Source organism: Rhipicephalus sanguineus, chromosome 11 (genome assembly GCF_013339695.2).
Source record: "Rhipicephalus sanguineus isolate Rsan-2018 chromosome 11, BIME_Rsan_1.4, whole genome shotgun sequence".
Lineage (NCBI taxonomy): Eukaryota > Metazoa > Arthropoda > Arachnida > Ixodida > Ixodidae > Rhipicephalus > Rhipicephalus sanguineus.
This window is the reverse complement of record NC_051186.1, coordinates 55815511-55837896: the sequence shown is the minus strand read 5'-3', so window position 1 is coordinate 55837896 and position 22386 is coordinate 55815511. Positions and strand designations below refer to the sequence as shown.

General features: G+C 49.8%; 1 protein-coding gene, 1 long non-coding RNA gene and 1 pseudogene across 2 annotated transcripts; 1 reads left to right on the top strand and 2 right to left on the bottom strand.

The window, feature by feature from the left end:
• Window positions 1-1709: 1709 nt before the first annotated feature.
• On the bottom strand, window positions 1710-3281 carry LOC119373563 (fatty acid CoA ligase Acsl3-like; annotated as a pseudogene).
• Window positions 3282-11313: 8032 nt separating this feature from the next.
• Window positions 11314-11696, top strand: LOC125756367 (uncharacterized). The gene is made up of 3 exons (XR_007414446.1): window positions 11314-11388; window positions 11496-11572; window positions 11644-11696. It is a non-coding gene; the product is annotated as an uncharacterized LOC125756367 (long non-coding RNA).
• A 7122-nt stretch (window positions 11697-18818) lies between these two features.
• LOC119373527 (fatty acid CoA ligase Acsl3) lies at window positions 18819-20716 on the bottom strand. The gene has a single exon (XM_037643576.2). It carries the CDS (start codon window positions 20485-20487, stop codon window positions 18982-18984), a length of 1506 nt encoding a protein of 501 aa, XP_037499504.1. The 5' UTR covers window positions 20488-20716; the 3' UTR covers window positions 18819-18981.
• Between the last annotated feature and the right edge of the window lie 1670 nt (window positions 20717-22386).

Below are 22386 nucleotides of genomic sequence, written 5' to 3'. Positions count from 1 at the left end.
CATCACCTGCCATTAGTGTTCATAATACAGTCGCGTCGCGCAATACCAATATTGGTGTATACTAGGGGTGTGCGAATATTCGAAAGTTTCGAATATTCGTCGAATATTACATTCGAAATATTCGTATTCGATTCGAAAATCGTGTATTCGAAAAGTTTCGAATATTCGATAACTTCGAATATTCGAAAAATCGAATATGCGATTCGATTATCATGCATAAAATAGCTCGTCTTCCACATTTCTGTTGCGTTCGTATAGCTAAAAACTTTGCCGAGAGGAGCGATAAACATCGTAAGTACACGGAGGCACGATATCTGCCTGCGACGAGCGCCCCAATACGTATGATTTATTGCTGGTGCATCTCCGACGTGCAGCGCTGTTGGCGATCATGTAACCGTGCATTTTCAATATTATGCGGCCGTAACGTGCCGCACTACCACTTGTTCGCTATGCGGCGCCACTTCTGAAGGACAGTGACCCACGGGACTGGTGGCGGCCTGTAGGCACCTTCAGATACCCCAGTCTGGCAAAGCTTTGCCCCATGTAACTCCCTATACCAGCCACTTCTGTTCCAAACGAGCGTGCCTTTTCAGTGGCAGGGGGTTGTCTCTGTTAGAAAGGAGCGCCTGCTGCCTGATCATGTGGAGCAACTCATATTTCCTCATGATAACATCTAGTCGTTACTTTCATTGTGCGGTGATATTTGCTTGTGTTGTGATGTGCATTGTGCTAGCCTGGACATTGTGTTCTGGAGATAGCAGTGTATGTTGTGTTGCCAGTCAGGCTGTTAATGTTTTTTTTTCTTCAAATAGCTACATGTTAAATAAAATATCGTTATTGTGGAGGCATTTTTGCTTTGATATTCGATATTCGATTCGATATTCGAAGGTGGATATTCGTATTCGATTCGTATTCGAAAAAATTGATATTCGCACACCCCTAGTGTATACCAAGATAGCAAAGCAGCCACGAGCGCACCATGAGCATATCACTTGTAAATCATGCCCTACATGACATGCATGTCATGTTACCGCCTGTCATATATGTTCGTCATACAGTCACTTCACGCAATACCAAATTTGGTACATATCAAGGTAGTGACACGACCGCAAGCGCACCATGAGTTGGGCAAGGATGTCATGGCGTACATGACGTGCGTGTCACGATTTTCAAGTTGCCACCTGTCATTTACGTTCGCCATACAGAAATGTGTCGTCGTGCAAATTTCGGTATATATCCGTCTAATTAAGCGGCCGTGAGACCATGTCTGTAAGTCATGCTGTACATGACATGCGTGTCATGATTTTCACGATAATACCTGTCACCTTTGTTTGTCTACACTCTTGTCAACTCATACCAATTTTGGTGTATATTAAATTAACGAAACGGCCGCAAGAGCACCAACACCGTGGCATGCAAATCATGCCGTTCATGACATTCACGTCATGATTTTCATGTTATGACCTATCATACGTTCGTCATGCAGTCATGTTATGCCACACCAATTTCGGTACGTTCCATTAACGAAACGGCCAGGAGAGCACGAAGTTGTAGGCGGCTGGATGGATGGATGGACGGACAGACAGACAGACAGACAGACAGACAGACAGACAGACAGACAGACAGACAGACAGATAGATGCGCTGAATGTCGCAGAAGTTCGCTAAGAAATGCGTCGCATTTTAAAGAAAATTTTGCTGAAGCTCGGGAGCTTCTGCTGTGAATATTTATTCTGCACGCCACGTGCGTCGGGAATTCGGCCCTCGAAGAAGTCCTTCAATCACGCCTGGCTCGGCACATTCAGTTCGGTCGCCCCGTAGAGAGCCTTGATGTCGCTTTTGTAGAACTCCTCCAGCGGTTTCCTGCGTATCCTGAAGCTCGCCGTAACCAGTCCCGTGTCCGGCCTCCACTCGTCGGAGCACAGCTTCACTTTCAGCGGCACTTCGCTCTTCTGGAGCTTGCCGCTCTCACGAGCGAATGTCCGGATCACGTGGGTGGCGGGTTCCGACACTGGCGTCTTCTCACAGCTTCTTCAGAGGGAGCCGCCCACCCCTGGACCTGCCGATGCCTCGAGCAAGGTTTTGCAGTTGGCAATGGTTCGGCGCAACGATCGCCACGAGGTACGCATGTTTCGGGCTGCCGTACACCAGCACGTTGTCCACTAGCGGACACATCCTGAGCACCGCCTCGACGAGGTGCAGCCGGGCGCTTTCGCCGCACTGGAGGTTGACCGGGCGCAGCTTCTTGCGGTCGATGATCTTCAGTGTACTGTCTGGGAATATCTCACCGATGTCACCCGTGAAATACCAACGCACTCCGGCCTCGTAGCGGAATGCCGTGCGTGTGATCGACTTCCTGTTCAAGTACCCTTGTTCGACGCACGGACCGCCGACGACGATCTTGCCTCGGGGGTTTGGCCTGTCAGTCACGTAGCAGGACCCCTCGGGCCAGTCGACTAGACGGACGTAGGTGCCCGGAACTGCGGCGCCCACTCGTCCTACGCTCTTGTCGTCGATGTCATGGGCGGTGGCCACGGCGCACGTCTCGGTCGTGCCGTACGCCTCGATTACATGGCAGAACAGGCAGGCGAAGCGGCGCTTTCGAGTGGACAGCGGGGCCGAGCCGCAGACGAGAACCCTGAGCCGCGAGCCCAGTACGCGCCGCAGCTTGTTGAAGATGAAGAGATCAAGTAATGGCGTCTCGAAGCCGCGGTCTTGCCAGGAACTCTTATAATCCACTGCGTACTGCAACAACGCCTCCAGCAGAAGCCCCTTAGAGGCGACTGCGTCGGAGATCTCCTTGCAGACCCTGTCGACGATCAGTGGCACGGCGGCCATCTGTGTTGGCTGCAGGAGCGTCGCGTCGCCGCTGCAGCCCTCGGCCAATGCCACTGGCCAATGCCGTAGAAGCGTCGGTCAGGGTTAGCGCGGAGGAGTAGCCGATGGGCGTGCCCGTGCCGAAGGCGAGCAGCTCTGCAATCAGCTCGAACATGTGCGCCAGGGGCAGGTAAGCGATGCAGAGGTCGTCATCGCTACAGTATGCCCGGCGAACGGCGCCGAGGCCGTTGATGGCCGCGATGATGTTCTTGTGTGTCGGACTCCCCTGGGTGCACCATGTGGCCTGTTGTACGTATCGCGATCACGTACCTCGTAATCGCACCCCGTCGTCCAGCCGAGGCTTACGCCCTGTGGTCGACGAGAGCCCTCGAACAAACGACCGCATGAGTCCGACGCCGATGAACAAAGAGCGCGAGGCTTTGTTCTTTTGTAGCGTTAGCTACACTGGCCGAGCCGGAGCGGTTTCGCGTGCACGTCGCGCACGTGCCGTGCTGCGCATGCGCGAGGAGCAGTGATGTCACACAGCTGGCGCATCGAAACGCCAGCGACGCCGGTATGAGCCCGGTCGCGTGTGCAGCGTCGACTGACCGAGTGCGTCCGCTGCTGCCACTGCATGGACGCGCAAACTGCGCCACGGGCGACAGCGCCCCTCTGTGAGGCAAGGTCAGTGACCTCACGGAGGGAGTGCGCAGGCCTTCTTGACCGGGCACGACGCTGCCATAAAGACGCTGCCGTCTCTATGGCCCCAACGCTGTCGCTGTGCCGGGCGTTGGGGCCATAGAGACGGCAGCGTGTTACTACACTGAGCACCGAGCCGTCTTCGTGGCAATAGAGAAATGGCGTTGAGCAAGAAATATACATGTGTCACATAATGCGTACACCATGCGCGTGTCATTGAAGTAGCAGTAAGCATGATAATCAAGCTAATCCTAGACAACCAGGAGAGCTAAGAATATTCAGCTGAACCTTAGCTCACGCTACGTGTATCCTGGCATAGCCGAGCTAAGCCACTACACAACTTTTTTATCCGTCATTTTTGTATACACAGTGTTGTTGGCCCAATGGCCTGTTTCACAACTCTTAGATACAAATTACGGACGTTTTGTGGATAACCATCAGATGACCGCACAGAACATCATCGCATGGTCCACTCGTGTAGGTGACGACCGCTACTTCGTCAGACGTCGGCGCACCTCCGTCCACGACATCCGCGCAGAGGCGTTCGAAGCTCGAAAATGGTATTACCTGCGGCAAGCACACGCGCGGTATAACGCGAGTTGTGTCGTTAGCGCGTCTTTCTTGTGTAAATGATTACGTGTTTGAAAAAAAAATTGTACTCTGGTGTGTTTCTTGTTTAGAGTATAAAGTGTAATCGAATCTTACCTTTGGCCCCTCGTCCAACCGGCTTTCGGTCGTCTCGATGCACACGATGTATCTTAGCCACGGCATTTTGTCGACGAGCTTCCGAATACGTGGCAGGACATCAGTAGATGTGACGAGATGCGTAACTTTCGTCTTGTTTATGGCATAGGCGATGCCATAGTCTCCTAGTGACGTGTTGAGCGTTACTAGGGGTATGTTTTTGCGAAGGCAGGCTTGCGCTGTCAAGAACCACTCCTGGCTGGTCTCAGCCAGAATGGCCAGGTACGGGCTCTGCCTCACACCGCTTAAAGGGGTCATGAACCACTTTTCCAAGTGGTTCATGACCCCTTTCTTCTCCCTAAAGTCCCTAGATTTTTCCCTGGAAAAATCTAGGGACTTTAGGGAGAAGAAGCTCACAAGTAGCTTGACTAGCTCCTGTCCCATAAAAGTACATTTTGGCGAGTTTACAGCAGTGCACATCAAGAGCGTAATTAAAAGGGTAAATAAAGAGCAAGCTAATAGAAAAATATCAAAGGATTGTGGAGAAACAGGACTGTCAGCAACAATGCACCATCTTTTTATTGAAAATACTATTAATGAGTGCACATTTGCAACAACTTCTAATGCAGAATTAAACACCGAATTCCGGAGAATTGTGGATTCACGAGAAATGAACTCGGGTAAACGCCGAATTTCCTCCCAAGAAATAAACTCCGAAGAACGCCCTCCGAATTTCAAGAAAAATGAACTCAGAAAACATGAAGCCCTAGTTGCGATTGAAGCGCGACTAGGTGAGCAGGGAACGAACACTAATATCGAAAAACCAAGTTTTATTCAAGGGCGAAACAATCTTTATTTTACGACTTAAACTTATTTCCCGCACAGTTTTATTAAGGCGCAGTGGGCAAATAATTTACGGCAGTGTTTAACAATTGGAAGACCTTCTTCTCAGTGTCCTCAAAAAAAAAAAAAAAAAAAGCGCGCGCCATGATTAGTCAATACAGCTATAATACAGCCCTGGCCGTGTATAGAACGGCGCACTCGCTGAGTTCGTCTACGACGATACGTGCCAATGCGTGCTTTGGTGTTTTGCATTTGCATGCGTTCTCTTGATGATTGGGGTGAGAATTTAATTTTTTCTGGTGCGCGGAGTTACGAGTGCGTTTCATTGAGGGTGAACGTGTTGCATTACTGCACCGAAAAGGGGGGGGGGGGGGGGGGGGGGTCGGGGGTATGACCACCCTCGATAGCTGTTCCTCTCTTCTTGTCACCGATAGATAGTCCCACATACAACTTCAAGGACCTTGTCGACGTTGTTATTTGAATTCCAGAGGTGGCATGTGATCGAATTTTCCTAATTGGCTCTTCTAATCTTGTCTCCCAGAACGTTCTTTGTATGTATGTGGCTCAAGAAACGTGTTGTATTCACTCATCTACTCCCAAACCGAAAGAGCCGCGTGCTCTGTGGCTCTGCGCTCACTTCCAGTGAAACACCACCCTTGCACGAATGAAGCACCAACCTTGCATCCTTGCACGAATAATCTATATACTTCACGTATCCACTTCCCTTGCGTTATCACCGCGGTCCCGGCACTACCCGGTTACGAAAGGCGAACGCGCTATCAGCGTGACACAGCATTCTTGACATGAAAGTGGCGAGAGCCGGGTTTTGAAGAAAGGAAACGTGAGATGACGATTATAGTTACTCGATTTGTTCTTATACTCGGGGACAACTTTGTGTGGCAATGCGGTCAAGGCTACAGAGCCGATCCACGCCGTTTCATATGAGCCTTTAATAAAGCCTTTCATATGAGTAACGAACAAGCGCACGTTGCAACCCTCATCCACGCCGTTTCGACAGTTTCGCTGCGCGGCTGGAAGTAGTCCCACAAGAAAATAATTTGCTGCGTGTAACCTAAGCATTTCCAAAATGTACAGTTCTTATTTTTAAGCCTCACATCGATAATGCCACACAATTATTAGCCAGACTATGTGGAACAGCATTTTTTTTTTTTGATTACCGGTTTTCTTTTTTGTTGCGCCGTTCTCTACTGGTGTCGCATAGGTTTTCTTCAGAAAAAAAAAACAAAACAAAAAAACATGGCCTCGACGGCGCCTTTTTCCTCCGGTAGCTCGCCACTTTCGCCGCATAGGATTTTCAAGAAGAACCAAAAGCTGTCAAAACAAACGAAACAAGTGGTCTGCAACGTGTGCGTCCAAGTGAGACTGACGCAACCCCAAGCAACGCTGGCCGACTGCCGACGTTTGGCTGATCACTGGCAAATAGCCGGCAGCCGACTTCACTGGCCACCAGACATCCGAAAAGGGTCGGCGGCCGAGTGAACGCCGAGCGCGCCAAACGCTTGTCGGCACTTGGTCGGCTGCACGATTCGCACCACCGTTGGTGGCCGAGTGAACGCCGAGCGCGCCAAACGCTTGTCGGGGCGACAAGTCGGCAACACTTCGTGCCGGCCTTGGTTGCCGGCAGAGGATTCGAACAGCGTGTATTATTTTAGGGCAGCATAAAATACACTGCAGGAAGTGTAAACAACTCCTACAGTGTGATTTTTTAAACATTACAAAAATCACCTGTGACACACAACATACTTGTGGCCCTTGAGCTGATTACACCAAGTGGTAGAGATTATTTGTGCGAACAATCCAAATACATTATTGACTAAACAAAAATAATAGCGAGCCATTACATTCGTGCATGGTTTCTCCAGGCGTGCATATCTACTTTTAAAGATTTTTTCGAGACCATCATTCGCCAAGTGTGCGACAGTATTTATATACATGGGCGTTAAACTAGGCTTTTGTCGTTGTTCGATGCTTAAAACTGATTCTTACAAAAATAAACGTGACTGAAGCAACAGTGAACTTCTGCCTAAAATTTGATGGCATAAATATTAAATCGTAAGATTTCATTCCAATTATTGCAAACTCAGTGGCTACAGTTAGTCAGTTGCAGTAGGTAAGTCAGTGTAATTTTAAGGTCATTAATGAACTTTATTTAGATAGGCGATAATTTATTTTGCTTTTTCATGCAAGTAATTTCACCCGCTTGCATTAAACCGAGCTCACATATTACATTTATGTCATTTCTGAACTAAAACGGCCATTAAAAACCATTCTGTATAATCTAAAAGAAGACAACATGAAGCATGAAAATTTTTGCGTGCTGCCCGAGCAGCGCTGCACACTCAAACAGTCTGTGGATAGAGAGACGCAGTGTTTAGTTCTATCAGCTAGTCCTTTATTATGTAATTTGCGCAATGTAATGAGTAAAAGTTCTTATCTTTCGCTGACGGATAAGTCAGGCAAGCGGAAATACCATATATGCTATGTGAGAAAAACTCATCAAAAGGCGTGGCCGCAATGTAAGATTTTAGTACCAATACACGAACAAGAAATATTCTTTCAAGTTTGTTAGAACGAACACACTCGTGCTGTGAAAAATAAAACGCAGGAGGCGGGAAAATGCGGGAAAGAAGAGGGTCAGAAGGAACCGCGCTGAGCGTGGAGTGAAAAGCACATTTAAAAAAAGAAGCAAAAAAACATGCGCTACGGCGGCCCGCGCCCCGGCAGGTCCCGGTGGGGAGAGGGAAACTTCTTTTTTTCCGCTGTTCTGCGGTTTTCTTTCTCAGCGTGGAGCCGCCTCCTCTTTCGAAGAAGCCGCACATCTGCAGGCCCGCCGTCAGTGCCCAGCAGTGCTTTTTGCCGCCAAGATAAGAAAATGGGACACGTCCGAAACAGCACCGCTAAAGACTTGCGTTTGTCAAAATTTACGCGTGTACGTCTAGGTAGCAACAAATTTTCAATTAAGTTAAAGCGAATTTATCTTTTTTTTATTGTGCAATGTAGTTACACCTTTACCTCCCACAGATAATAAGCTCTGGCTGAAACCAGGGAACTAGACGGGTATATTCCCCGATATGCCTATTTGAAAAGTTTCTGTTATCCCATCACTTTGTCAGAGGTCGCCTTGTATATGTTTGTGACATTCATCCTTTTAGCACAGCATTTCAAATAAAAATGAACCCTTGTTTTTAATAAAAGACAAAGCAGGTACACCGTAACCTACATTATAAAGAAGTTAAAATACTGCACAATTAGGATATCACTGCCTCAAGATATGAAACAATGCCAGTCAGAAGTCGCATTGTGGTCGTTTTATACGTCTTGAAAATACTAAACAAAAAGATAAGCGAGCGAATATGATGCATGGAAATGCATGAGAAACATTCCGCGGATTTGTCTAATCTTCTTACTCATACGTATAAAAGAATCGCATATATTGGAGCATTTGCGGCGGGTAACGCGCAACGCACACTGCTGTTCTGTTGAATCAATGCTAATAAAATGTTTGCTAGTTCCGTTATTTCACAGAATAATAATTATCCATAGGAGCAACACGTGCTTAAAACTGGACGCTGTAGCTTTATATTTCTATGATTCTATGGACGCTGTAGCTTTATATTTCAAGACGCATTAGACAAATGCATAGCTAGTGCCTCGCGGTAATCTGCCGTCGACGGTGCCTCGCATGCAAAACGAAAAAAAGTAATAAAATTACATTGCTAATAGTAGACGCTTCACGTGCCGTTGACGATGTGTGTGGCTGACTGTCTGCGCAACGTGAGCGTACAGTACGTTTCTACACATATGAGAGCTTAATTATCAAGTCCCTTGCCGACGCACCATATGGGACCAGGTGCACTGCTCGACACCGTTAGATTGATTTATATATTTGTCCAGCCTTACACCGGCTGCATAGAGTGATGAGGATTTGTCAGCAGAGCTCATCAATCTAACGCCGTTGTTATCGAAAGCAGAGCAAAATAACGCGACGTGGTGAAAAGTATTCGTCTCTGATCGAGTGACAAGTTGAACACCGGTCAATTTTACTTTGAAATTCAACATTTATGTTTCGAGCTAACAAGCGCGAGCGCGTTCGGGCAGTATGTTGAGGAATAAGTCATGTAGTGCAGCTACAAACGCGATGACGTCCTTTGGTCAAACAAGGAAAACAGCAATGACCGTCAACCACAGACGTAAGGGAAACTTCCGGCTAAGGAATAACATCGAGTTTTGCTCTGAACTGACTGAAGTTAAGCTATTATTCGGATGCTGACTAGACATGCGATGGCCATAATGATGAGCGCATGCATTGACTCAATAGGGAAGTTGGAATTCGTCGGCGTTGTGAAGAATTATTCGTTTGGAGACATATCGTTAAAATATATTTATAACCTTGAGAAATCGCAAGATTTGAACACTCTGGAGATCAATGTATTTGCCACCAGGAAGTACATAACGGATAAGAAAGTGCAATCACACGAATTTATCTTTAATGTGGCTTTACAATGGTCCATTGTGCTGCGGTGTAGAATTGACTGAAATAGTTCGCAAATGGCACTTTGATTGTAACCGACCACGTACATTACACCATCTATTAGTAATAAATATTATTGAAAATGAATTAATTCAATCTTTCTCCCATCGGAAAGGTTTTGGCTGCTTTATAGCGAGCCCCCCAAAATATTAATTTCGTCACACGAAACGTGCGAAATAGAGATCTCGCGGACTGTACAACTTTGCTGGAAAATTTCAGCTGCGTGTTTCAGGGGCGCGAAAGCTCTAACTGATTATATGAAAAGCTGAATTGCCAAGTCATCTTAAAATATGGCGTTCTTGCAGCTTATTAAATGTCCATCTGTCTAAGAATGATGTCGCATTTGTAGTTCTGCTCCAATCAATAACCCCAGCACTAAAGTTATGTTTGCTGTGCCTCAGCATTCCCGAATCCAGCCGAATATTTCTGATGTGCACGTTAAGTATTTGACTAGGAAAAGGTACAATTACGGAGTTGGTTAGGGGCGGAATTTAAATGTCGAAGTTTTTCGCCTGCTTCGCAAGAAACTTCGCAACCTTTAGCGATCGGGCCGCCGAGAATCCTCCGCCGCATTGTCATGAGTACCGATCAAGCCCTACCTCTTATGATGAAGCACTTATATGCTCAATGTACAGTGGTACGACATGAGTGCTTTTCAAGTGTACTGAGCGTTTACGGTTTCTGCTTGAAGCTCAAGAAAACATACCGCCTTTGCATGCATTAGATGCAAAGCACTTGAGTTGAACAACAGCAATAAATGGGAACAAATGCGAGTGCCGAGCAGAAATTTAATTTTGATCGTGATACTATAGCGCGCTAGGCTCTATTAAAATATCTACGATTTTGAACTGTCCACCGAAAATTATCATCCCCGCCTCCGCCTTGTCTATGGGTTCAAGTGGAACAGTTCGACACTTCTGGAACGCTAGCACGGTGCTCACGCTTTAGCACTGTCGTGAATATAAATATATGATTGATCTGATCGAGCCGCATGACAAAGGGAGGACATCAGATATAATTGTTACATATAGAAGTGTGCGAAGATTGAACATTTGGAATATCGAATCGAATATCGTCATACTTGATTCGGTCTTCGGGAATAGCCCATATGCGTTAATACGAATATTTCAAAATATCATCTATGCCCAAATAAACACGAAATTAGCGTAAAAATACGGTAATTTCTACGGTCATAAGCTATACGTCGCTTGCAGAGTCAGAATTCGATAGTCCGCACACACTGAAGAGTTTTAAAATTTCTACTTGATGCTCAGTTTATGGTTTTCATGTTAATTTGTTTTAATGTTAGAGTACCAACGATATTTTGTGTTAACAACGAAAACTGTCCAATTCAAATTCGATCCGCTTCTTGCACGCATTAGCGCTGCCCTAAAATGTTCAGGCATGTGCTTCAGTTGAAATTTCCCGCTCCTTTTTTTTTCTCACCCGAAAGAGCTGATATAAGCAACACGTGCGTTCCTCCGAAAAAAAAAAAAGTGGTGAGATCTCTCTCCCAGAAAGAATGACAAGGCCTGAAAGGAGGAACGGTATGTGCCGGTCTCCGTCGTGTTAAGAGGGAGGCGGGGCGCCGGACCCCGCACCTCTCGCGTTTTCTTTTTTTTTCTTTGTCACAACGCTGGGGAGGGGAGCAAGCTCCATGCGTCAGTTCCCGCCAAATTGTAGCTCTTTCGAGCGAGGAACACTGCACAGAGACGGGCAAGCACTCAGAGGCATTTCGTTTGCCTTGATCCTGGAGGCGGCCTTCTCCCATTGCCGAGGATTTGAAGCGAACTCGTAAGTGGCATTTTATTTCCTCGCTGTATCGCATGGTGAGTTTTGTCTAGCGACAAAATCAAATTTTATTTGCACAATTGATGCGTCAATCTGGTCGTCTCTTCTAGCTGGCAGATCAGAAATGTTCAGGCGAACGGCGGTTATATTTGTCCGTGGACCCAAGACTTCGTTGACGGGCAAATATGTCAGATTTTCTTGTTTTTTATTTGTGGCATCTTATTGTAAGGCCGTGACATATTTTGCCGTTTTCTCTAGGGAACCCTGCAACAAGGACTGTAGTGTGAATAGCGTGCTGCGCTGCTCTCGCCAACTGGAAAGAACTCTGGTAAGATGCATGCTTGGTTACGAAAGTCTCACGCAATCTCTTTTCACATTGAATTTGGTCGCAGGTGTGCTGTAAATGCCGACTGCACAATATGTGACTGGCCCGCCGGCTGCTTTGAAGGTAAGATTGTGTTCTCATTAATCTATTTATTGTACCATTTGTTTTCCAGTGACATAGCCAACAACGAAAACCTCGATTCATCCTCTCTCCACATATTATCTAGTCTGTGCGCTGTGGAGCTTGAAGCACTTCTCGGAATTTCAGCACACTCTCATTTATTGTAAGTGCAGTGTTTTTCTTATTTGTGCAGCGACAAAATTATTTTGTTTAGTTGTGTGAATAGAGTTTCTAGACGCGACATGTCTGTGCAACTGGTCAAGTAAATAGTCTACCTTTCTCACAGTATTATTCATTGTTGTTTCTTTCAGTTTTTCCCGACAGAAGAAAAATGCAAGTTTAACATCTCGACGGTAAAACGTCGCATCTGCGCACAGGGCCAAGAGCACGAGAAGTGGCCGAAAGAAGGGAGCCCATCCAACAGGAATGCCGTCCGTCTTTATATTTATATATGTCAGCGTTATCATGCCGTGATCACATGGACTGTACGGTTGCGTTGCACAAGGGCTGATGCAAACGCTCCGTGCGAACAATGTTGCATGGAAAATTAGTGCATCTATACAATTGCAAAATAAAGATCTAAAGAGAGAAAACTTATATTCACGTCTTTCTTTTATTGCGTGTTACGTATTAACACGTTAACAAGTGCAGACCGTTAGAGGCGTTTAATTCCGTCTTACATGTGCACTCTGCCCGTAATTAATTCAGATAGAGTTAAACGCCTCTATAAACTGCCCGTTCACATTAAATACGACACGAATCAACACACCAGAAAAACAATTGATGCGTTTTGTTAGAACACGCACAAAAAATAAGAAAAAAAAAGCAGAGCAATACTAGCGAGAAACGTCCGCAACCGACCCACGGCCGTCGGTAAATCGACGCTTATGTAAGGTCGGGCATTAGTCAACCCGCGAGCGGCATGCACTCGGCCTCGTCGGCCACGGTGGACGGGCCTACATTGGGTGCCGACGCAGGCCCACATGAGGCCAATGTCAATCCCCAAGACCGGCCCTACATCGGGTGCCAAGGTTGGGCCAACGACAGTGCAGTTGGCCAGCGACGTCAGGCCGACATTTTGCCAAGGATAAAATGTTGCTTGGGACCGGGACCCTCCGTCGTTTCCGCATTTCGTTCGGTTAGCCAGCATATACCGCCGCAAGCGAGTGTAGTGCTGCACGGCGCAAGGCGGAGGTTCTGAGTGGTACCCTGACAAGTGAAGCGTACGTATAGGGAAAGAATCGCCACTATGCCTGCATGTTCAATGAGCACATGCGAAAAAATGAACTGTAGCAAATGCATATCTGCAGTCACGCCGAAACTGAAACCGAAACCAGTTTATCGGGAACAGAGCAGTTAGCTCTGCCCCCCGTGGGCCTGCCCCTCCAATCCTGCTATACCCCCTATCCCCAACCCAACCCGGGAGGAGTGGGAGGCGACCCTGCTTGGCTGTTCTGACCTTCAGGCCCAAAAGGCCTTGGTCCGACGAGCCCAGGCAGCAGCCGACGCCAATGGGGTCCCGTACTAGGGAGCCCCACCTACTGTTTGTAGGTGCCGTCCCCGCCTGCATACCTCCCTTGTTTTCTTTTTTCTAATAAATGTTTTTACCACCACCACCCCCCGTAGCTTTCGCTTCATTGCCGCAGAAAGTTGTCCCCGAGTGTAGAGAGTTGGGAGTAGTTCGTTAGAATGCGTTATTCCATTGATAATGTGCCCTCTGGGGGCTGGAAAGCAGGTCTTGAAACCGATATACCACACTATATACAGCCATCTTCACCGTCGTCGTCGTCGTGATCATATATATCATCATCATCATGCCCCGCCTCTCACGTGAAGTAGCCGCGTGAGGTTCTCAAGGCTCGTGCGGCTCGTGCCTGTCAAAGTCAAGATGCAGATCGAACTACGACTGTATGTTCTATTTCTGAAGATTTTGTTCAACGTTACGTCGTTCATCACCTTACCGTGTTACATCTTGTTCCAGAGGCCCTGGAGCGGGTGGGAGCGCTCGACATCTTCGAGGCCCGTCGACCCCGAGGACAAGCACTCTCCTTTTTGGTTCACTACCGAACATTTCGAGGCTTCTGGAGGCCATGAAAACATGGCCGATGCGGCGCTGTTTGGGAAGCCGTTCGGTCCTCAAACGAACAGAAACCAGGGACGTAAGATGCGGCAAGGTAGTCACGAGGAGGCTTCTAGGAGATTATCATTGGCTTACATACCACGACGTGGATTGTAAGATCGACCGGATTTCGAAAGGACTACGTCTAACAGGCGCGAGGCCTCGGCATTACATCGCCATTTTTGCCGACACCAGTGCTCAGTGGTTTTTGATGGCGCAAGCCTGCTTCCGTGCAAACATACCCCTTGTTACCATCTACACTACGCTGGGAGACGGCAGTGTCGTCGCAGCTGTGAATGAAACCAAAGTAACACACTTGGTTACGTCTGAAGACCTGCTGCCGCGCCTGCGGAATATCATGCGAATGATGCCTACGCTGACCCACATCATATATGCATCGAAAGTGCAGACAGCCGGCTGGAGGCATCGGAAGACGATGAGCCTAGGGTAAGATTCGATCTCTCTTTATACTCTAAACAAGAAACACACCAAAATGCAATTTTCTCCAAACACGTAATCATCTACTTATACCGCGCTTGTGCTTGTCGCAGATCACAACATTTTCAAGCCTGCCACGCCTTAGCGTGGATATCGACGGCGACGATGGCGCGCCGACACCGTCCGACGTCGCCGTTGTGATGTACACCAGCGGTTCACCCGGCGCGCCCGAGGATGTTGTGGCAACTCACCGTAACTTCATCACGGCCATCAACGGCCTCGCAGCCGTTCGCAAAGCATACTGCACCCATGGGCCAGGGGAAGGCACGTACACTGCGTACCTTCCCCTAGCCCATGTGTCTGAACTGGCGGCCGAGTTGCTCGCTTTCGGCACGGGAACGCCCATCGGATACGCATCTGCAAAAACTCTAATAGATGGCTTGACGGGGTTGGCTGAAGGCTGCCACGGAGACGCGATGCTCCTGCGGCCGACCCAGATGGCCGCTGGACCGCTTATCGTCGAGAGGATATGTAAGAATATCTCGAACGCCGTCGCCTCAAAGGGTCTTCTCTTCAAGGCGTTATTTGACTGTGCGATCGAATACAAGATATCGCAGTGTGAATGCGGCTTCGACACGCCGCTGCTCAACCTCCTCCTCTTCAAAGAAATGCGCAGCGTACTGGGTTCGCGTCTCAAGGTTCTGGTCTGTGGCTCGGTGCCGCTGTCCACTCGAACCCGCCGCTCCGCCCAGGCTTGCGTGCCATATCATCGAGGCGTACGGCACGACCGACACGTGCGCCGTGGGCACCGTCAACGAAATCGACGACACCAGCGAGGGACGAGTGGGCGCTCCAGTTCCGGGATCCTACATCCGGCTGGTCGACTCGCCCGAGGGCCCCTACTTCGTGTCGAACAAGCCCAACCCGCGAGGCCTTCTACCGCAACCCCATGATATGTCCTAGAGGGTCGGTGGCGAGTCGCGACACCACGGACAATCGCGCCCATACAGAGTTGGAAAAATTTTGGGTAATCGTAATAAATTTGGATGAACCCCCGTTTGAATTTTACGGAGGTCCATTCAAGACATTGTGACCGCAGCGGGTGCTTCAAGAAAAAAAAAAATGTTTGAGGCCAGTCACGTTCCCGGTGCTTACCCGAACGAAGCGTTATTAATCGCAATACTCAAGAAAAATAATACGAGTACGTCACAGTGCTCTTTCTTGTGAAGAACAAAATATCTGATAAAAGTCTAAACACGCTTGATGCCCGGCAACACATAGTTGCGTCGAAAGAAAAAATATATATAAGGGCCCCAAACACCATCACTGTCGCCAGAGTCAGGGGCGTAGGCAGAAATTTTTTTTATTTTGGAGGGGCAGCTCCTTGATCTGAAGTGGGGGCCGGGCAAGCAGATGTGGTCAAGTGTAATTTTGGGCTCTGTATGCCATAGCAAAAAAAAAAAAAAAAAAAAAAAAACTTCGGGGGTTGGGGGGGCATGGGCCCGCGGTGTGACCCCCCCCCCCCCGCCCCCCCCCTTGGCTACGCCACTGACCAGAGCCATGGCCGAGAGCACAGAGTGGCTGCTTACGAATGGTTAGGTAGGTGGTGGGTGGAAGCCAAGAATAACACGCACCACCGGTGGTATCTGTCGCCCAGGTTGACGCCATCGCTTTATCTTGAAAAGCGAGGTCAAGGGCATGGAACCTTTACCCGCTTCTAGAGGTGCTCATGCTTGGTCGATGATCGTTGTCAGTAAGAGGGGCCGACGTTTCTAGAAATGTTTTACTCGTTTTATTTTTTCTTATTTCGCGCGACAGTGGTTACCAGGGGCGTAGGCAGAAATTTTTTTCGGGGGGGGGGGGGGGGCACCTCCTTGATCTGTAGTGGGGACGAGCAGGCAGATGTGGTCGAGTGTCATTTTCTGCTCTGTATGCTATGGCAAAAAAAAATTTCGGGGGGGGCACGGGCCCGGTGTGCCCTAACGTGGCTACGCCCCTGGTGGTTACGGACACCGGCGGTGGCGGTGGCGGCGACCCCACTACCGTTGTGATCTGATAACAGCTTTCGCTGTAAAAGAAAATGCGTTTGCCGAATTTTGGTCACTTTAGCCACGAATATTTTCAGTCTGCACGCCACGGCTCTGCGTGCGTCGTGATTTCGGGCCTGTAAGACCTGCGTTCACACTAGGGCTGGCATACTCTGCTCGGTCGTCCCATAGAGAGCTTCGATGCCGCTCTTATAGAATTCTTCTGGGGGCTGCCTACATATTCAAAAGCTGGCCGTGACCAGTACCATGTCCGGCCCTCACTTTTCGGCGCAGAGCTTCACCTTCAGCGGAACTCCGCTTTTCTGTAGATTGCCGCTCTCGCGCGCGACTGTCCGGATCAACTCGGTGGCGGCTTCTGACACTTTGGTGCCTTCGCACAGCTTCTTCACAGTGAGCCACCCTCCCCTGGACCTGGCGATGCCTCGAACAAGGCTCTGCAGTTTGGAATGACTCGGCGCCACGAAGTACGCTTGTTTCGAGCTGCGGTATACACGAGAACGTTGTCCACGAGCGGACACATCCTGAGCAATGCCTCGACGAGGCCCAGCGAGGCGTTCTCGCCACACTGCAGTTTCACTGGCACTTTCTTGCGGTCGATGATCTTTAGTGTGCCGTCTGGGAAGATCTCTCCGATGTCGCCTGTGTAGAACCAACGGACTCCCACCTCAGCGGAACGCCGTGCGTGTGAGCAACTTCCGGTAGAAAGTGGCCATGCGTGACGTTGGCCTGCCGTTTGGCGCAGGACAGAGCTGGTCGGCACTCGGCTGGTCCTGGCTTGACTAGGCACATGTGAATTCCCACGCCGATGCACGAAGGGAAGACTAAATCCTGGCCGTTCAGCGGGCCCGTGATCGGGCCGGCAAGCCAGACCTGTCGGTCCCGTCGTGGGATTCGCTCGGTGCGCGTTTTGTCGCTTCTTGCTGCACTTAATAAAAGTTCACTCACACTCACTCACTCACTCACTCACTCACTCACTCACTCACTCACTCACTCACTCACTCACTCACTCACTCACTCACTCACTCACTCACTCACTCACTCACTCACTCACTCACTCACTCACTCACTCACTCACTCACTCACTCACTCACTCTCACTCACTCACTCACTCACTCACTCACTCACTCACTCACTCACTCACTCACTCACTCACTCACTCACTCACTCACTCACTCACTCACTCACTCACTCACTCACTCACTCACTCACTCACTCACTCACTCACTGCTGGTGTTTGGGGAGCGAAGCAGACGAAGATGGCGTAGAGAGCACGCGCCGGCATGATGATGAAGACGACAAAGGCAGCGCACGACGGCATGCGTATGATTATAGTATGATTGTTTCTCGTCTACATCGCGAACCGGACCGATGGTGGGCATAACAACTCTGCTGTAAAAACGCGCCACGCCAGGCCTGCGCGGCGCACGCAGCACAGTCACAGAGAAAGCTGGAGGAGCGGCCTTTCAAGAGCCCATTCTAAACTCGGGACGACTACTACAAGTGAAGTTACAAGGTGCCCACTACGCCATAAATTATCATAGTTTTGCGAAATACCCACTACGCCAATATTCATCATTCTGCGGAGAAGCGAGGTACCCACTACACATCTGTAAGGCTTTATGTGCACGTTGTTGATGCTGTATCTGAAGACGACGTAGAATTATGGCTGAGCCATTTGTTATGGGTGGCAAGCGTTAAACCACCCACTCGTTACTTATTCGCATTGTGTGATGCCTGCCTGTTATTTTGCTCCTCTACCACCATATATTACACCGGTTAAAGTGGTGTTAACGCGTCGGCGACGCGACGGCGGACAGCACCGCCGTCGAAATCGGCTGTTGTGATGTCATAACAGCTTTCGCTGTAAAAATATCCAGGATCGAGGGGGATTCGAACCCAGGCCTTCCCATGCGTGGCAGTAGAATATTCTACCACAGAGCCACACTGGTGCTTGGAACTGCACCGCAAAAAGATCCTATACAGTCTTCGTGTCCGGCAGGGAACCAAGTTACCAGATGTAATATCAATAAATAAATAGAACTAAACAGACACAAAAAAGACATAGAAAAAGAAAGAAAAAGACGAATAAAGAAAGAGGAAACCAAGGAGAAACAAAGAAGGCCGCCCAGTTCCGCACTTCACGCTTGGCGCCATTAGTGCGAAGGTGCCTGAATTTTTTTTTTGAACGGCGCGATCTGTTCAAAGGTCTGGCGGAACATCTTTGTACACTATAGGACTATCCACACAGATGAAGTCCCGGTGAGAAACTTCTCGCCTGACGAAAGACGCTGATTTAATGTATATCTGCGTTGAAGACTGCAAAAGGCGTTCATCAAGTCAAACATTAGTATTCCACTACGGCATGTAATAAAACTTACTCAAATCGTAATTCATTAGTATAGCTATCATAGAGAATTTTGACCAAGTGAGCCTGCTGAATCCCGCTAACTTTATCCGTAACTTGGTAAAGCTTATGAATATTTATTTCACATGCACGGCACGGCTGTACGTGCGTCGGAATTTCGGCCCTCGAAGAAGTCCTTCAGTCACTCCTGGGCAATTAGACTGTGCTCGGCCGTGGCATAGAGAGCTTTGATGTCGCGCTCATAGAAATCTTCAAGCGCCTTCCTGCGCGTCTCGAAGATGGCCGTGACCAGTCCCGTGTCCGGCTGCCACTCGTCGGCGCAGAGCTTCACTTTGACCGGAACTTCGCTCTTTTGCAGCTCGCCGCTCTCGCGCGCGAACGTCCGGATCAACTCGCTGGCGGCTCTTATCACATCACGGTCTTCGCACAGCTCCTTCAACGTGAGCGCTTTTCCCGCCACCCAGTAGATGCGTCGAGCAAGGCTCTGCAGTTGGTCATTGTTCGGCACCACGAGAGCCACGAGGTACGCGTCCATCGAGCTGCCGTGCACGAGTACGTTGTCCACGAGGGGACACATCCTGAGCACCGTCTCGGCGTGAACGAGCGATGCGTTCTCGCCGCACTGCAGTTTGACCGTCTCCTTATTCTTGCGGTCGATGATCTTCAGAGTGCCGTCCGGAAAGATCTCTCCGACGTCGCCCGTGTAGAACCAACGTACCCCGGTTTCGTAGCGGAACGCCGTGCGCGTGAGTAACTTTCGGTTCAAGTAGCCCTGCGCGACGCACGGACCACCGACGACAATCTCGCCTCGCGGGTTGGGCTTGTCCGACACGAAGTAGGAGCCCTCGTGCCAGTCGACAAGCCGGATGTAGGAGCCCGGAACTGGGGCGCCCACTCGACCCACGCTGGTGTCGTCGATGTCACTGACGGTGCCCACGGCGCACGTCTCGGTCGTGCCGTACGCCTCGACCACGTGGCAGCACAGGCAGGCCCGGGCGAAGCGGCGCGTTCGAGGGGACAGCGGCGCCGAGCCGCAGACGAGAACCCTGAGGCGCGAGCCCAGTACACGTCTCACGTCGTTGAAGATGAAATGGTTGAGCAGAGGCGTGTTGAAGCCGTGGTCGTACCAGAAGTTTTTGTACTGTACGGCGTAATCGAATAACTCCTTGAATAGAACTCCTTTCGAGGCGACTGCGCCGGAGATGCTCTTGCAGATCCTGTCGATGATGATCGGCACGGCGGCCATCTGGGTTGGCCTCAAGAGCGTCGCGTCTCCGCGGAAGTCCTTAGCCAATCCCGTCGAGGCGTCGGTTAGGGTTAGCGCGGAGGAGTAGCCGATGGGAGTGCCGGTGCCGAAGACGAGTAACTCGAGAACCAGTTCGAACACGCGCGCCAAGGGAAGGTAGGCGATGTACGTGTCGTCTTCGGCGCAGTACTGCTTGCGAACGACGCCGAGACCGTTGATGGCCGCGATGATGTTTTTGTGCGTCGCCACGAGTCCCTTGGGCGCACCGAGTGACGTGCTGGTGAACATTACGACGGCTACGTCGTCGGGGTTCGGCGCGTCGTTGTCTTCCCCGATGTCCGCGCCGAGGCGTTCCAGGCTTGAAAACGGAATGGTCTGCGGCAAGCACACATGCGGTAGAATACGAATTGCGCCATTAGTGCGGTTTTTGTGTGTAAACATTTTAATGTTGGAAATATTCTGGTGTGTTACCTGTTTTGCTTGATTATAAGCGGCCTAAAACTGGCGCTTCGCTTTTGTGAAGGTTTGAACAAAAAATACAGGAAAGATTTCAGTATGTCACCCAGCACCTCTCACAGGCGTTTTGCAAATCGCAGACAGCGCATTATTCGGTATTATGTATAAGCAATCTAAGCCTTTATAGCATTACACACAAGGTGACTTATTTTGCCACGGGCATGATGAATACCCTCTTGTCGGAGCGTAGGCTTATAGCGACGTTCCTCATCTGATAACCTCTCATAACTTCAATCCTGCATGTCTCTGAAAGCTGTCTTGCTAGAATGATACCAAGGCATATGCAATATGTGTACATAGGACTTACGTCATTGTAGCCGCCATGTTAAGGGTACCACCTCGTCGAGTAAGCAAGAAACATGGCAGCATGACATGCGTGTACAGGAGCCCAAATCTAACTGTCGTGCGCGAGCAGCGATCTTTCTGTGCCTCAGAGTTGTACGACGAAGCAAGTTGAACACAATGCGAAGGTAAGCGCATACTAACGTTTCGTGCGTGCTCAAAAAGCGCACTCAGCTGAACCCATCGTCTGCTACGCTATTCTTCTTTAAGGAAGTCACCCCACATATCAGCGCACTTCACATTAAGAGGCAGCGTGAGTGTGGGCGGACGATCTTGCTCGAATTTCAAGTTCCGAAGGCGAACTGCAAGTAACCCAGGAAATACAGTTTAAAAATTCGCCACACGACACCACGCTCATGAGATAAGCCGATGAATAGGTTTCTTCTGATGTGCGTTAATATGGGTTGGCGTCCTTAAGATGGAACAGCCTAACAGGCGATGGGCAAAGCTGAGCGTGTTTTGTGGGCACGCGCATACCCTCGCCCGGCTTGCAATTGGCTCCATTATACGACGCTCACGCGCAGAAAAAGTCTCTGCTTGCGCACGCTATAGTTGAAGGTATCGGCTGCTGAACGTCTCACTCTGAGACGACTGAGTGGATAACAGCGATAATCTAACGAAAGACTGCCACCGTGAAGCGGTGCGACGCGGTGCATGCATTACAATATTGCGCACTGACGTCAAGGTGGCCACCGCGTCTAGTCACCAATGCAGTAGGAAGCCGATTTCATGACGTGACTCGTGATCTAGCTTTGTACACGAACGTATTTAGTGATATGGAACCTTACCTTCGGGATGTGCTCTTCCAACGCCGGCAGCCATGAATTGGGATTCTGGATGCAAACGACGTGCGTCAGCGACGGCATCCTGCCGACGACGTTCTGCACGCGTGGCAGGAAGTCTTCGGAGGTGACCAGGTGCGTCGCCTTGGTTTCGTTGATAGCGCTCAATACGCCGTCGTCGCCCAGCGTCGTGCACAGCGTCACCAGCGGGATGTTACTGCGAAAGCAGGCGTGGGCCGTCAGGAACCACTCGAGCCGCGTCTCGGCCAAGATGGCCAAGTACTGGCGTGGCCTCGCACCGATGGACCGAAGGCCGCGAACGGTGAGCTCGATCTTGCGGTCGACCTCGCGGTACGTCAGCCACTCGTAGTCGCCCAGGTCTACCTTCTTGACGATCTTGCTGCTGCCAATGATCTTTCTTTCGGTCTGGCGCAAAATGGCTCTGGTCCCGAGACAGCGCCGTAGGGGCCATGTCGCAACGGCCCTTCGGGCCAGTTCGTCCAAAGTACCGATGTGTCCCAGGATCCTGGCCCGTTGGTAATTGTGTACGCGCCAGTACGGCGCGTACGGGTTGTGCTCCTCGACTGGCTTGGCGAAGCGCGTCTTCGAGCGTCGCCAGTAGTTCCAGGGCCGCTGGAAGACGAAGTACGCCGGTAGCGTGAAGACCGTGCACACGTTGGTCGCGATTTTGACGAGGAGA